General features: G+C 53.6%; 6 protein-coding genes across 6 annotated transcripts; 4 read left to right on the forward strand and 2 right to left on the reverse strand.

Moving 5' to 3' along the window:
• Positions 1 to 426: 426 nt before the first annotated feature.
• PG994_014696 (uncharacterized protein) lies at positions 427 to 3,146 on the forward strand (the record flags this gene model as incomplete). The annotated part of the gene is made up of 3 exons (XM_066866105.1): positions 427 to 522; positions 586 to 2,469; positions 2,523 to 3,146. 3 exons carry the CDS (start codon positions 427 to 429, stop codon positions 3,144 to 3,146), a joined length of 2,604 nt encoding a protein of 867 aa, XP_066707781.1.
• A 200-nt stretch (positions 3,147 to 3,346) lies between these two features.
• On the reverse strand, positions 3,347 to 4,041 carry PG994_014697 (uncharacterized protein; the record flags this gene model as incomplete). Its single annotated transcript, XM_066866106.1, is given in 3 exon segments — positions 3,347 to 3,459; positions 3,535 to 3,624; positions 3,636 to 4,041. The coding sequence occupies 3 exon segments, from the start codon at positions 4,039 to 4,041 to the stop codon at positions 3,347 to 3,349; spliced, it is 609 nt and encodes a 202-aa protein (XP_066707782.1).
• Positions 4,042 to 4,601: 560 nt separating this feature from the next.
• On the forward strand, positions 4,602 to 5,791 carry PG994_014698 (uncharacterized protein; the record flags this gene model as incomplete). The annotated part of the gene is made up of 2 exons (XM_066866107.1): positions 4,602 to 5,358; positions 5,379 to 5,791. 2 exons carry the CDS (start codon positions 4,602 to 4,604, stop codon positions 5,789 to 5,791), a joined length of 1,170 nt encoding a protein of 389 aa, XP_066707783.1.
• Positions 5,792 to 7,047: 1,256 nt separating this feature from the next.
• Positions 7,048 to 7,839, reverse strand: PG994_014699 (uncharacterized protein; the record flags this gene model as incomplete). Its single annotated transcript, XM_066866108.1, has 2 exons — positions 7,048 to 7,668; positions 7,750 to 7,839. The coding sequence occupies 2 exons, from the start codon at positions 7,837 to 7,839 to the stop codon at positions 7,048 to 7,050; spliced, it is 711 nt and encodes a 236-aa protein (XP_066707784.1).
• A 1,050-nt stretch (positions 7,840 to 8,889) lies between these two features.
• Positions 8,890 to 10,767, forward strand: PG994_014700 (uncharacterized protein; the record flags this gene model as incomplete). The annotated part of the gene is made up of 2 exons (XM_066866109.1): positions 8,890 to 9,320; positions 9,399 to 10,767. 2 exons carry the CDS (start codon positions 8,890 to 8,892, stop codon positions 10,765 to 10,767), a joined length of 1,800 nt encoding a protein of 599 aa, XP_066707785.1.
• Positions 10,768 to 12,286: 1,519 nt separating this feature from the next.
• PG994_014701 (uncharacterized protein) lies at positions 12,287 to 13,739 on the forward strand (the record flags this gene model as incomplete). The annotated part of the gene is made up of 2 exons (XM_066866110.1): positions 12,287 to 12,417; positions 12,485 to 13,739. The coding sequence occupies 2 exons, from the start codon at positions 12,287 to 12,289 to the stop codon at positions 13,737 to 13,739; spliced, it is 1,386 nt and encodes a 461-aa protein (XP_066707786.1).
• Positions 13,740 to 13,867: the final 128 nt, after the last annotated feature.

Here is a 13,867-nt window from a genome sequence, read left to right on the forward strand (position 1 = left end):
GCTATACACCAAAGCGGGGTGCTGATAGGCAGCTAAAGGGGGGTTTCTTCTAGAAGTTCCCGGGCCAGACCGTTATGTGAACGGGCGACAGAAATGCGCTAGAGGGCGCGTCGCGGTGGCCTTCCATCTTCCCTGTCAAGGTAAAGTGCCCCCCAGAATCGCGTCGTTTCTTGCTCGCCTCCCTCCCCGGCTCATCACCCCAGACCATAACAACCTCGCATCCATTCGCCTGTAGCACTTTCTTTGATTCCCCTGATTTGTGTCTATTTATTCCATACTGCCACTGCACAACACCACTGGTCCGATCGTATGTAGCTACGGCCAACACTCTCGTTATGCACTAAACTTTCGCCCCCTTCTGGATTGCACCTGTAAAAAAGATCAATTGGCATTGGTCAAGTTGGCCTTGGCTTCTTTACGTCCAACATGGCCGATCAGGACGGCACAGCTGGAAAGCTGTTCAGTCTCTGTGTCTTCACCTTTGTCCAAAGCAAAGAGCTCAGCGAAACGCTCATCCAAGAGGTAGTTGCCCACGCGTAACTTTCGCGTCGCTAGGACGCTCGCTGACTGACATCGTCAATCCAGCTATCCCAAAACGTTACCAAGTATGGCGCCGAAGTATGCCAACCTAAGCGCGACGGCTCGCTTCCCCTGAATGCTGCGACGCACATCATATCCAATACCATCGATTTCCCCCAATATATGGAGGCTACCTCGATGATGATACCTGTCATCAAATCCAGCTGGATCCAGGCCTCGTTGGCCAAGAACAGACAGGTGCAAATACGGCCTCACTCCCCCGACCCTAGGATGATATTTTCAGATGTCGTGCTTTCGTGCGCCGATATCCCCGAATCCGACAAGGAGTCCATTATCGGTGCCACCATGGCCCTGGGCGGTACAGATTCCAACAACCTGACCAAACTTGTCACACACATATGCGCCCTGTCTATGGATCATCCGAAGTGCCAAATGGCACAAGAGAAGGGTCTCAGGTGCAAGATTGTCCTGCCCCATTGGTTCGACGACTGTTTCAAACTTGGGAAAAGAATTGACGACGCTCCATACCTCCTACCCGACCCCGAGATTTTACGCGCACACCCTGGAGGCAATATTCCGATTCCTTCCGGCCAGCATCTTCAAGGTGCGACCTCTGCCAGGCCAGACTTTATTCCAACACCAGTTGACTCGGAGGCAGGGGCTCGGCCGAAGCTCACTATCTTCCACGAGAAGAAGGTTATGCTCTCGTCGGATCTCAGCATCAGCACTCGCTTGAAGGATATTGTTAAGGAGCTGATCAGTGGTGGCGGAGGTGAACTGACAGACTATGTCGATGACTGTGACTGGTTCGTTTGTCATTACCGAGATGGGGACAACTATATTCGAGCAGCATACGCCGGCAAGCATATTGGCAACTTGTCTTGGCTCTATCATCTTATAACTCACAACGCATGGACGACACCGACCCACCGCCTCCTTCATTATCCCATCCCCAGGAATGGCATTCCCGGATTTAAGGACTTGAGGATTGCCGTGTCCAACTACGGAGGTGAGGCGCGTATCTATCTCGAGAATTTGATTACAGCCTCGGGGGCAACCTATACGAAGACGATGAAGGCCGACAACACCCATCTGATCACTGCGCGATCTAATAGTGAGAAGTGCGACGCTGCACGTGATTGGAACATCTCCATGGCCAACCACCTTTGGATCGAAGAGAGTTATGCGAAATGCCAGATGCAGAGCCTAACCGTCAGCAAATACACCCATTTCCCCCAACGAACGAATCTTGGTGAGGTCATTGGCCAGACAATGTTTGATGTGGACAAGCTGCAGGCTATGTATTACCCAGGCGGACCTAGGAAGCCATCTTCTGCCTCTAAGCGCAAGCGGAAAACTTCGGACCGGGCTGAGGAAGAAGCGGATGCCGATAATTCCGCCGATGCCACCGGACGACACACTCGAAAGGACTTCGATGTTATGCAGGACGACGACGTCGAGGTTGCAGACCAATCAATAGAGGAATCTGGCGGCCCGCGGCCAGCTAAGAGACGAGTTACAAGCTTCGCTACTCCGGCCCGCGAACAACGTCATGTACGCGCTGGAAAAGAGAACGAGACTCCATCTACAGTCTCTTCGTCAAGTCGCAGCGCCAAAGAGAAAGCTCGTAGCAGGTTATCCGGCTTGGTTGATGATATCGCCCTGTACGAAAAGGAGAAGAAACGTGTACTTAAAGATGGCCAGCCTTGGGGTGGCAAGCGAGCGGCGGATCAGATCGAGAAGAAGCACTTAAACCGACGGAGCGTCTCCAGTCCTGCGCCACCTTCGGACCAAGACGATGAGGTTGCAGCTGCCACGAAGCGCCCAGCGAGGAAAACGAAGCTAGCCCTGAAACAGATCGAAGCAAGGGTAATCCTCACGGGATTCAAGAGATGGGTCAACGACAAACACAAAGAAGATGCGGATCGTGTGAGTATGACCGAACCCATTCAGTATAGACTTGTACTAATCTATCTGCGCAGCGAAAATTACGTGAAATGGGTATTTCAGTAGTAAGCGATGGAAACGTCTGTGACTATCTAGTTGCTCCTCAATTGGTGCGGACTGTCAAGTTTCTTCGCAACCTGTCCAGGGGCGCCACCGTAGTGTCGTCGAGCTGGATCGAGACATGCCTGGATACCGGTGAAGTGCCACCACCGACGGATTATCTCCTTAAAGATAAGGAGAATGAGCAAAGGATGGGCCTCAAGCTGCAGACTTCGGTGGCGAGAGCGGCCGCGAACAAGGGCAGACTCCTTCGGGGTCTTCCCATCTATTGCACAGCCTCGATCAAGAACGGGACCGAAAGCTACAAAGTTATAGCCGAGGACAACGGGGCCCAGTTCTTGGTATACGGGCCTCGAAGCGGATCCACCATCAAACCCACGAGCCCTGATGAAGATCCCGACGGTCCAGATCCCGTTTATCTTCTGAGCACAGCCAACCCTGAGGAGAAGAAGTTGTGGAAGAAGTTCGAAGATATGGCCCGACAAGGTAACATGGAGCCCAGGGTAGTTGCCTCGGATTGGCTGTTGGATGTTGTTATGAAGCAGGAGCTCAGCTTCGACAAGAAATATCTTGTTACAAACTTCTTCAACAACGCTTAGATGCTAAGCATCATAATATGATATCCAATACCCAAGTACTTTGCTGAGCATGGAGTTTGGCGAATGGGGGGGGGACTGTCGGCTTGGACACAATTTGTGTCGAACTTGCCTTTGTGTCACGCTTTCAATGTAGCATACATATACATAGCCTTGCTCACATGAATCACGAAGAGACGCAATTACGGCGACTTGAGATGCGATCAGAAGAACTTCACACCTTGCGAATCTTCCTGTCCAAATATTTGTGCCTTGCCACGCTTGACGAGCACTTGAAGTGCTTTCTGCAACAAGTCGGGGTCCAGACCATGAAACGCTGTGCAGTATTAGTTGTTGCAGTCCGCCGCAACTGACTTTTGGGTAAAGAGATGGGAATGAAGTAAGCACTTACTGCTGCCTCGTGTATCCTCGCCCTGGGTCAACTCGTAAAGGGTCAAGACGGTGCCCTTCTGAGCAGTCTCGTCGACCCAGCTCTCGAGCTCTTTGGCCCACTCCTGGGCGTCTTCCAGTAGATCCAGGCGACGTCTCCGCCCCCGCCCTCCCGAGCGCTGCTGCCGCCGTCGCCGCCGCCGACGAACTCGGCGCGCCCTTCCTTGCGCATGAAGTCGAGGACCTCGCGGGCGTCTGCGGTGCTGAGGCGTCGGTTCAGCTTTCGATTGTGGAAAAGGTCCTCCGCGTTATTAGCCCCAGCGGTATTATTATTATTGCTGTCGATGTTGTTGCTGCTTGCTGCGGAGGCCGAGAGCGACAGCTTGTACAACCTGTGGTGCACGCAGTAGGCCAGGATTAGGGAGGACCATTTCTCGAGCTGGGCGCGGTGGGTGTTCACGTTCGTCTGCCGCGTGAAGAAGGGAGGGAAATGGTACTCGCGCGGGAAGTCGAATGCGGTGGATGTCATGTTTGCTTCCGTCGGTCGGCGTCCTCTTTTTCTGTTTCTGTCCCGCTAGATGAAGGGCTCGTGGATGCAAGAAGGCTGGTCGAGGGTTGTATAGATCATGTAGAGCCTGCGAGTCGAATGTTCAAAGGTTAGTGTACGTATTGAGTGGTGGGGGGGTACAGGGTAGGTACTTTTTTTTTTCTTGGCTGAAAATGACCAAGTGCGCCCGGAGCTACCCTGGAAGAAGTCCGTCTGAACATCAGGGGCTCAATACGCCCATCTTGAATTTCATTCGGTGACACCTCACAAACATAATCTAGTCATATCAATTCGTACCCATCAGATCATATTTGAGATCCATTGTTAGACTGGGTCTCTTCCGTTTTCCAACTCTTCGAAAATCTGGACGCGTCCCGGTACCAGGGATATACCAAACCCTGGCAAGCCACCACAGGCTATTAATTACTCGTGGGAATCAAGCACTGTGCATCTTTCGAGGCTTGGGTCCTGATCGTGGAACGTGTCTGGGCGCTACTTCTCTTCTGCATGACTTTCAATCTGTGCTCCTCGTCCAGCCCAGCATGAGATCCGAGTTCACTAGGCGTATATTCAACGATAAACACCGTCATTCTCGCCCGGACGAGCCTGAAGCTACCTTTCTGCTCTTCCCTCGTCTACCTCCGGAGATTCGGGTCAAGGTATTCCAGAGCTTCCTGGAGCGTCACCGCATCATACAGGTCCGCTTGAGCCTCTCATCAGCCAATGGCGGAAGTGGAGAGACCGGGGACGGAACCACTCCTTACACCACTCATAACGACTTGGGCAACGTAGTCAGTGGTGACACCTACCGCATCTGCGCCTCCAAGTACCTCGCCCGGTCTGAGCTGTTCTCTGTGAATCAGGAAGCGAGAGACGTTGCACGCCGGTTCTATCGCGTCAAGGTCCCTTGTTACCTCTACCCCACCCAGGGCTCGATATTTCCCTTTCCCAAACCGGACACCACCTTCCTCTACAACCCGGAATTTGACATCTTGCACATCCAGTATTTCTCCACTCTCCAGTTGCTGGTGGATTTCGTGCACGATGTCAGGGCACATGACTGCAAGGGGATCGGCATCAAGAATCTGGCTTTGCACATCGACTGGGACAACTACACCGAGGAGGTTATTCGTTGGCCTGGGAAGACAGCCTTTGCCGAGACACTCGAGAATCTGGCATCTATGTGGTTCGAATTGACCGTGTACGCCGGAGCCCGCATAATCAAGTACCAGGGGAGCCCAGCCCGACTCCGGACTTCCACTACAACCGCTCAGTCCCCCTCTATTCGGGAAGCAAGTCGTTCGATCGCCTAACTACAGATCCCAGAGATATCGACCCGGATCTGAAGCAAATCTGCCGAGGACGCATTGACTCGGGGTACCACAAGTCCTACTGGGAGTCTCTAGTCAAGTCATTTGGTGTCCAGAGAACCACGCCCGTCGACATCCGCCTCATGGTTGGCGGTAGCATGTCCAAGCAGAACTTCGAAGTGGTCGATCGAAGATCCCTTTGGAGGCTCCTAAGTGAGCCGTGGCGATGGAGTGGACATCGCAAGAACTCCACGACGAACACGGTTCCTGATAGGGGGGTTGACACAGTTGCAGGCTGGTGGCTCTTCCCCCCAGAGGCCATACCGGAGGCCGGACACGAAGCTAGTGGTCGCGGGATCGATGGTTCCGTCATCGATGTTTCTGCCCATCGACCTGAACTCTGCATAGTCGATCTGCCTTGAAGTATAGAGGACTACCATACAAAGAGACGCATCCTGGCAAACACCGAGTAGATGGCACTGATCTTGACTGTCTTGTAGGACGGGGGTTCACTCGCCGCCTTCTGTTAGAGTCAATGTTTATTGGTGGAGCATATTGTACAAGAAGAAGCAATCGGCATTTCTGGCCTGACACGAAGAGTCAAGAGCAGGATCGATACTGCTCCGCAGGGACTCCGTGGTGTATAAGGTGCATAGCTCGAGGCTAATACGGCTCTGTGTCAAACTTTCGCGTTGCAGCTTCACAGCTACGGAAGCAAAGATACCAAAGCAGTGCGGTGAAGTCAAACTCGTTCCAACGACGTATTTGGACTGCTGTCTGGGGCGAGCCTTTGCTGCGACGAAAAGCCAAGTCCAAGTCGCTACATAATCATAGCGACGGACTTGCTTAGCTTACCCACGAGGAGCATCTGATGCAAACTCGCGTGAGGGCATGCGCCATTCTGTTACCGGGACATCTGCAGATGCACCACACAAACCGCCCTTTACTTCCCCGCTGGACGCCGATAACATCGCCGAGCTGTTCCTGCCTTACTGGTAGTTCTGCGGCAGCTGGTCCATGTGTCGGCCTTGATTCCGATGTGGTTTACAATGTGACCATCAGCGCGACGCTTTGTGTTAGCATGAGCGAATTTTCTTGATAGTTCATATACCCTTGCGGCATCCTGGGCTCTGAATTTAGCCCAGCATCGAGTGAAGTTTCGGGTGCTAAGACAAGTCAGCCAAACTTTACGCAACTACCAAGTGTTGAAATCAGATCGGGAGCCTGCTTCGGTGCTCTCTGTCGCCGGCCCAGTGGTCTCAACCTCATACTACCACATATGAATATACGGCCTAGTCTACATGGTGGGCTACTAGCGATGTCCGATCACTGACTTAGCTTTGAACAAAATAGATCGTTTCGCGGTGTGCATTCAATACTCTTGGGATCCCACCTCGTCCGTATCGCTTGCTGGGTATTAGGCGTAGCCCGACCTAGTTGATGCAGCCTCCTTCTAGTAGCTGTTTGTTGTTTACTCGTGCCAGAAGGGTCGGTGGCTATCCTTAATGGGTGTAGATATGGTACAACTAGGGAGGAATTCAAGTCACAGATGCCCAACTTCCAACACTTCGATTAATTAACATAACTGTTATTATTGCATCTTCACATTCGTCCCTCACCCTATTTCTTTTGGTTATAAAAACTCAAGATGCGGTTCCTAGGTAGCGTCGCGATATTCTTAGCCACGGCTCAAGCTGCCGTAACGGCAGATGAGCTGATCACGACACTTGATGCCTTCAAAGACGCAGCCACAGACCTCCAGGGAGAAGCACGCAAGGTGAACGTGGATAATTGCGCTTCCTTCGGGACAGACAAAGGTCCTCTGAATGTATGTATGCCCCAGTATGCCCCAGTATGCCCCAATTTGTTTATAGGATGTTCTTTGCTCGAGGCTTACCATCTCGCCCCCCCCCGCCATCAGGTCTGCGTAGAGACCATCGGTGACGCCGTCCAAGAAGCCACCGAGTTTGCAAGCAAGCTGGGCGATGCGCCCAACTACTGCGGAGCGCGCGGGGATGACGTTAAAGAGGCCTACAAGGGATTCGTGGCTGCGCACCACCGGCTTTTCAACATACTGGCCAACAAGGCCGGCGAGGTCTCCCTCCACCGAAAGACTTTCCCGGCGGCCGGCGACGCGATGGTATCGGCGCTGAGTGGTGTCACGGGAGTCGGCCAGGTAAGAAGAGACCCAGCAATCAATCAATTTAGCCCCCGCGGCCAGGTCGAAAGACGCGGCTTGGCAAACCTCGGACTTTCCAAAGAAGGAAGCTGGGCAAAATGCAATAAAAGTAGACGAACCCTAGCTAACCAGTGCGGCGGTATTGTTTGGGTACAGGCTATTGCTGGCTTTATGGATGACCACCTACCTTGCAAGAAGTACGACTTTAAAGAGGATACTGTAAGGTTGCACAGGTCTCTGGCGATCTGTATAAGGAAGTGGAAGAAGGTTTGCGGTAAAGACTGCAACCATCGTGACTAGAAGGCAGCGTGCTCTAGGCTGTCAGCAGGGATTCCAGCTATCATACATAGATTCGGCCCGCCGGCGTACAACGTTGGTGGCCCTGCATCGCTTTGCTGATAAGGGTTCCACCATAAACAGATTGAAAGAACCATAGAAACTGATCTTGTGTACATAATTGGGAAGTAGTTGAGCTTGAGGCATCCAAGCCTTTGGGTCCGGGGAAAGCTGTCTGTCACATGTTGCAGTTGGGGACTCGTGTGATCAATGGCAAGCAAGCAAAGTAACAATATACTTGGCGGTTGGCGCCGTGGCAAGCTTCACCATGCCATAACCAGATGATTTTCTCCCATTCAGGAATGTCCCAAGACCCAATCGCAGGGCTAATCTAGAAGTCAGGGGGAGGCCAAGATCTCGGCGGCCCCGCCCAGGCTCGGCGCCGAGCCAGTGCGGCCAACCCAGTTGCTTGGAATCTTGAGTAATACGGGACTCGGCATGGCTGGGCAATGGATGCCGAGAAATTAGATCAACCACCCGTGTCCGGGATTCGAGACCTGGCCTACCAGAACGTGCGGTTGATCAATGCAGACTTTAGCAAGCCGGACCAAGAAAAGTCTAAGAGCCCTGAGAATCCAGTGGCCAGTTTCCAAGGAGCCCAAGAACACTGCGACCTGCCTATATCGGTCAAGTTTCTCGAGCTGTTTGGATCCTTCTGGGCCGGCGAAGCAGCCGGGTTCCCATGCTGCATCGAATATTCGGCCGTCAAGGATGGTTCGGACGGAAGACCACAGGTCTTGGACCTTCTCGAATTGATAAAGATGACAGGGAATAGGACAGCCGGATTGGCCCAGGTCATTTGTTATGTCTTGTCGTGGCGAGACAGAGATACCGAGCTGCTGGCACCAGAGTCGCATATATCTTGTCGCATGCGGTCGCCGGTTTCCCTCGTCAAAGCTCGAACCTGCATCTTCTCTCCCTAATTCTACTTCCCTTTGCTACGCCTCGGCCCACACCAAGTCAGACTTTCAGCCACGCCTGGAAAACCAGGCCAAAGAGTTGATAATGGCCGCCGCACCAGCTATGCAGGACGACATCCTGGCCAAGGCCGCCGTGCCCAGCGCCACGTTCCAGGGCACGGAGAAGGAGACCCCGCTTGTCGCAGAGAACAGTTCTACATCCGAGGGCTTCGACTCGTCCGAGACGCCCAGCGAAGAGGAAATGCACACTCTCCGTCGCGTCTCGGGCAAGATCAACTGGAGCATCTACACCATCGCCTTCGCCGAGCTCTGCGAGCGCTTCAGCTACTATGGCTCGTACGTCTTGTACGCAAACTTCGTGAGGAACGCGCGCCCACCGGGAAGTCGTACCGGCGCCCTGGTCCCTGGCGTCGACGAGGACGAATACCTCCCCGGCGCCTTGGGCATGGGAATGAAGGCTAGCCAGGCCATCAGTCTTGTCAACCAGTTCTGGGCGTATATGATGCCATTATTTGGGTAAGTCTCTTTCTTCTCTGTCTATCCCTCTCTCTCCTGTTTTAAGTAATACGGATCATGACGATTGACCAACAACAGTGCCTGGCTGGCTGACGCGAAGTATGGCCGATACAAAGTCATCCACATTGCTATCGGCGTTGGTATGCTGGCACACGTGCTCCTGACTATCGGAGCAGCACCCGCGGTGCTCGACGCAGGTGAAGCGGCATTTGCGCCCTTCTTCCTTGGACTGTTCACCCTTTGCTGTGGCACTGGCCTCTTCAAGGCCAACATCTCCCCTCTACTGGCAGAACAAAATCAGGACATACACATGAGGGTCGAAGTCCGGAAAGGAAAGAGAGTCATTGTTGACCCGGCTGTGACCAACTCGAGAATCTTCTTGTGGTTTTACTTTGCCATCAATGTCGGCGCCGTCGTCGGGCAGGTGTCCATGGTCTTCGTGGAGAAGTACCACAGTTTCTGGCTGGCCTTTTTCTTGCCTACCATCCTCTTCCTGTTCGCGCCATTGGTTCTTTGGTCAAACAGGAAGCATTATCGTCTTACACCCCCGACCGGGTCGGTGCTGAGCAAGTTCCTCCGGATGTCCATTTACGCGGCCAAGAAATCACGCTCCATCTTCAAGATCAACTGGGACACGGCCAAGCCCAGCAACGTGCCCGTAGAACAGCGCCCGGCGTGGATGACTTACGACGACGCCTGGGTTGAGGAAGTGCGCCGTGGTCTTATGGCTTGCCGTGTCTTCCTGTTTCTGCCCATCTTCTTCCTCGCATACAACCAGATGAGCAACAACCTGACCGCACAAGCGGGCTCCATGAGGCTGGACGGTGCGCCCAACGATGTTATCCAGAACCTGAACCCGCTGAGCATCATCGTCATGATCCCGCTCCTGGACCACGGCGTCTACCCCTTGTTCCGCAAGGTGGGCTTTAACTTCACACCGATCCGGAGGATGACGACGGGATTCTTCTTCGCCATGTTCGCCATGATCGCGGCGGCGGTGATGCAGCACGTCATCTACACGCGCCACCCCTGCGGCAAGTACGCGACGGACTGCGGCGGCGCCATCGACCTGAACGTGTGGGCGCAGTCGCTGCCGTACGTGCTGGTGGGGCTGGCCGAGATCTTCACCAACGTGACGTCGATGGAGTACGCGTTCAGCAAGGCGCCCGAGAACATGAAGTCGCTCGTCATGTCGGTCAACCTGTTCATGTCGGCCATCTCGGCGGCGCTGGGCCAGGCGTTCGTGCCCATGACGGCGGACCCGCTGCTGGTCTGGAACTACGTGACCACGGCCGCCATCTCGCTGGTGGGCGGCGTCGCCTTCTGGTTCTGCTTCCGCCACCTCGACGCCGAGGAGGACCACCTGAACGCGCTCAAGAAGACCGAGTTCGTGGGGGACGTGCAGCCCAACGGCGCGACGTCCGACAGCAAGACGGTGGCTCCATAGGTTGCGGTGTTGATCAACATGACGACACAATAAATATTCGGAAGAGGCAGCGAGTGATGTTTGAGAACCGAGTCAGCGATCTCGCAAGTATAACGTACTTAAGTACTTCACCCATTAGTCAATTCGTACGATTGGGATGCCTGTTTACTGTAGATTCTGTATTATTAAATCCATGTCTCTCTCTAACAACTTGGTCTGTAAGATATGTGACAGTAAGGAGCCGTGGTGACAAGCCGCATATTTCTAGTGTTTCGATTGGTGCAATGCAGCTTACGGCTTCATAGTCGTAACACCCATAATAGCCGTCGGTTTTAAGCGAAAGCGAGTGATGTGTGTATGATGATACCGATAATGAATCATTAGCGGCAGATTTGGTCTGGTCGTGCCTTAGCTTGGCAATGCCGAATCTCTGGAGAGATACAGTACTTCTGGACGACACTGGGGTCCACGAGTAACATGAATGAACTGTAGATAAGGCGGAAGAGTCTCTCGTCTATTACATTGAATGGACATATGTGAACTCGAGTCACATGTTAAATGTCAATAGATCGCCCTCTCTCTGTTCCAATTTCTTTTTTTTAATAATTGGTAGGCGTCAAAGGTCACTGGCTGACTGGAGGTTCAGCGCCGAGAGTGCGGCACAGGTACGACCCCAGCGAACCCAGGCACCCCTGGCACCCCTCTATTCAACGAGTTCTCCAGATAGCTGCGGTTTGTTACGCGCCCTGTGCACCATCCCATCTTCGCCCCTCGCTTGATCGCAGCGCAAATATTGTCTATGATTCCTCGACTGTGCGTCCATGACAGAAAGGCCATTGTCTGTAGATACTCGCAAAGGGGCAGAGGGAGATTACATATGCAGGTGCATTTGCAACACGGGGCCGCCATAACGTCACGTTGATATGATGGAATACCTACCTTTTTTCTCATCGATTCCATGATGAAACTGGCCCAACCGCGGCTACGTGTCACAGCCCCGGCAGCTTCTGCCACCGGTTACGTATTGACTTGCTTCTCCCTCACCCTGTTACGCTAATCAGCAACATGTGTTTCCGCTGTAGGTTATATGTACTGTATATGCATGGCATCTTGAGCCATGCCTTATCGCCCCCTTCTCTCCGTTCAACCTAGGTCTAGCACCGTCATCGCATCCTGTCGTTTTCCCTTTCCAGTAATAAGTAAGGTTAGATCAACCGCAAGCTCGCCAGCCCGCCAAGCGCCACCCTCGTTGCGTCGTCTTCCACCAATCCCCAACACTTCTTGCAGACGTACCATTGTCGTCCTACAGTCCCGTTCGCTTTCCGCCAACCCTGCGTAACCCGCCAATTGGTTGCAGTCTGCACATTCCTATCTTGCCAGTCAAGTATATAACTCTTGCGAGCTTCTGCGAATGCCCAGCTGAGCTGCGCGACGGCGACTATAGCTCGAGAAAGAGAAGAAAAGCTCGTGTGCCCGAGAAGAACGGAGCTCATTCGTTGGAAACACTGAAGGTTTCGGTTCGGCTCGAAACCTTGACGCCATGGCGACCAGCAACTCCTTTGGCGAATTGGGCCTATCCATTACTGGCATTGGCAGCCAGTATCCCCCGTATGGCCTCAAGCCGGAAGAAGTACAGAAGCTGGCCGATGGCTACTATCCCGAATCGGGGGCGTAAGTCCAACCTTATCCAAAAGGACCCGACACACACTAGACCGAAAACTAACAGGCCGCTGTGTAGCATGAAGAAAGTCCTCTCGATCAATCGCTTTACCGGCATCGAATCACGGTCCTCAATTGGCACCTCAGACCACCCTATTGTCAATCAGCTCAATGCTCCTTCGATACGCGAGCTACATGAGACTTTCATGTCTGATGGCGTCCCGTTGGCCATTGAGGCGTCGAGGAAAGCCATAGCCGAAGCTCGAATCGACCTGTCCGAGATCACCCATATCGTCGCGACCACATGTACGGATAGCGCGAACCCGGGCTTCGACCACTTTGTGGCGAAGGGACTGGGGATACGCCACCAGGTGGAGAAGGTTCTCCTTCATGGTGTTGGGTGCAGCGGGGGCCTCGCGGCTTTGCGCATAGCCGGGGGTCTAGCGCTGGGATATACAATGCGACGCAAGCCAGCTCGTATATTGTGCGTCGCTTTGGAAGTGAGCACGACAATGGTCCGCAGCGAATTGAATAGCATCAACGAACTTCAAGAAACGAGGATAGGGGTCTGCTTGTTCTCCGACTGCGGTAGTGCGGTCGTTCTCAGCAATGGAATCGGCGAACACAAGGCAGACCCGGTCTTTAATCTTCTAGGCTGGGAGCACAAGATTATTGCAGATACAGAAGACGACCTGGGCTTCGACGTTGACCCTGTGGGCTGGAAGGTAGTCTTGTCGCCGCGCGTACCACAGATAGCGGCCGATTCTCTGGCGCCGACATTTGCCGAGCTTATGGCGGACGTCCCCGGCCTACCCAAGGAGTACCAAGTGCCAGCCGACTTTGACTGGGCCATGCACCCGGGCGGTGCCACAATCTTGACGGGAGCCGAGAAAGCCGTATCTTTGACACCCGAACACATGCGCGCCTCCTATGACACATACATGAACCACGGGAACTCGAGTTCGGCAACCATTTTCAGTGTCCTGGATCGGTTACGGAGCAAGGATATGGATGCGCTGGCTCCTGACGGCCGCGTGCGGGATTACGTGGTGGGATGCGCCTTCGGCCCTGGAATCTCGGTCGAGATGTGTATGCTGAAGCGAAACATGGGACCTCGAGGACTGGGTGGGATGCAGACCCCGCCAGAGACGGACAGCGAAGGAAGCCGAAGCGAGGGCGAAGAGGACACTGATTGGGCGAGCGTGGACCCGAAAGAGTCAGCGCCGGACACGCCCGAACCAGAGAAAGTAGCAAATCGAAGTCAAGCAGCACCAGCACAACCAACCGACGATAGGTTCATCACTGAAGCTTTGGCTGATGTAGAATTGGATTAGAAACGGGCGCAAAAAGCCTCAGGTGCTTGGTGGAAGGGGAAAAGCCGCGGTAAGTCTAGATGCTTTATGTTTTTACACAAGCTACGTACAAGTTTGGCACGGCGTTGGGGCGGCGATAGACATGACGA

The sequence above is a fragment of the Apiospora phragmitis genome, assembly GCF_038363925.1.
Source record: "Apiospora phragmitis strain CBS 135458 chromosome Unknown utg000014l:1.0-1827420.0:1.0-1829600.0, whole genome shotgun sequence".
NCBI lineage: Eukaryota > Fungi > Ascomycota > Sordariomycetes > Amphisphaeriales > Apiosporaceae > Apiospora > Apiospora phragmitis.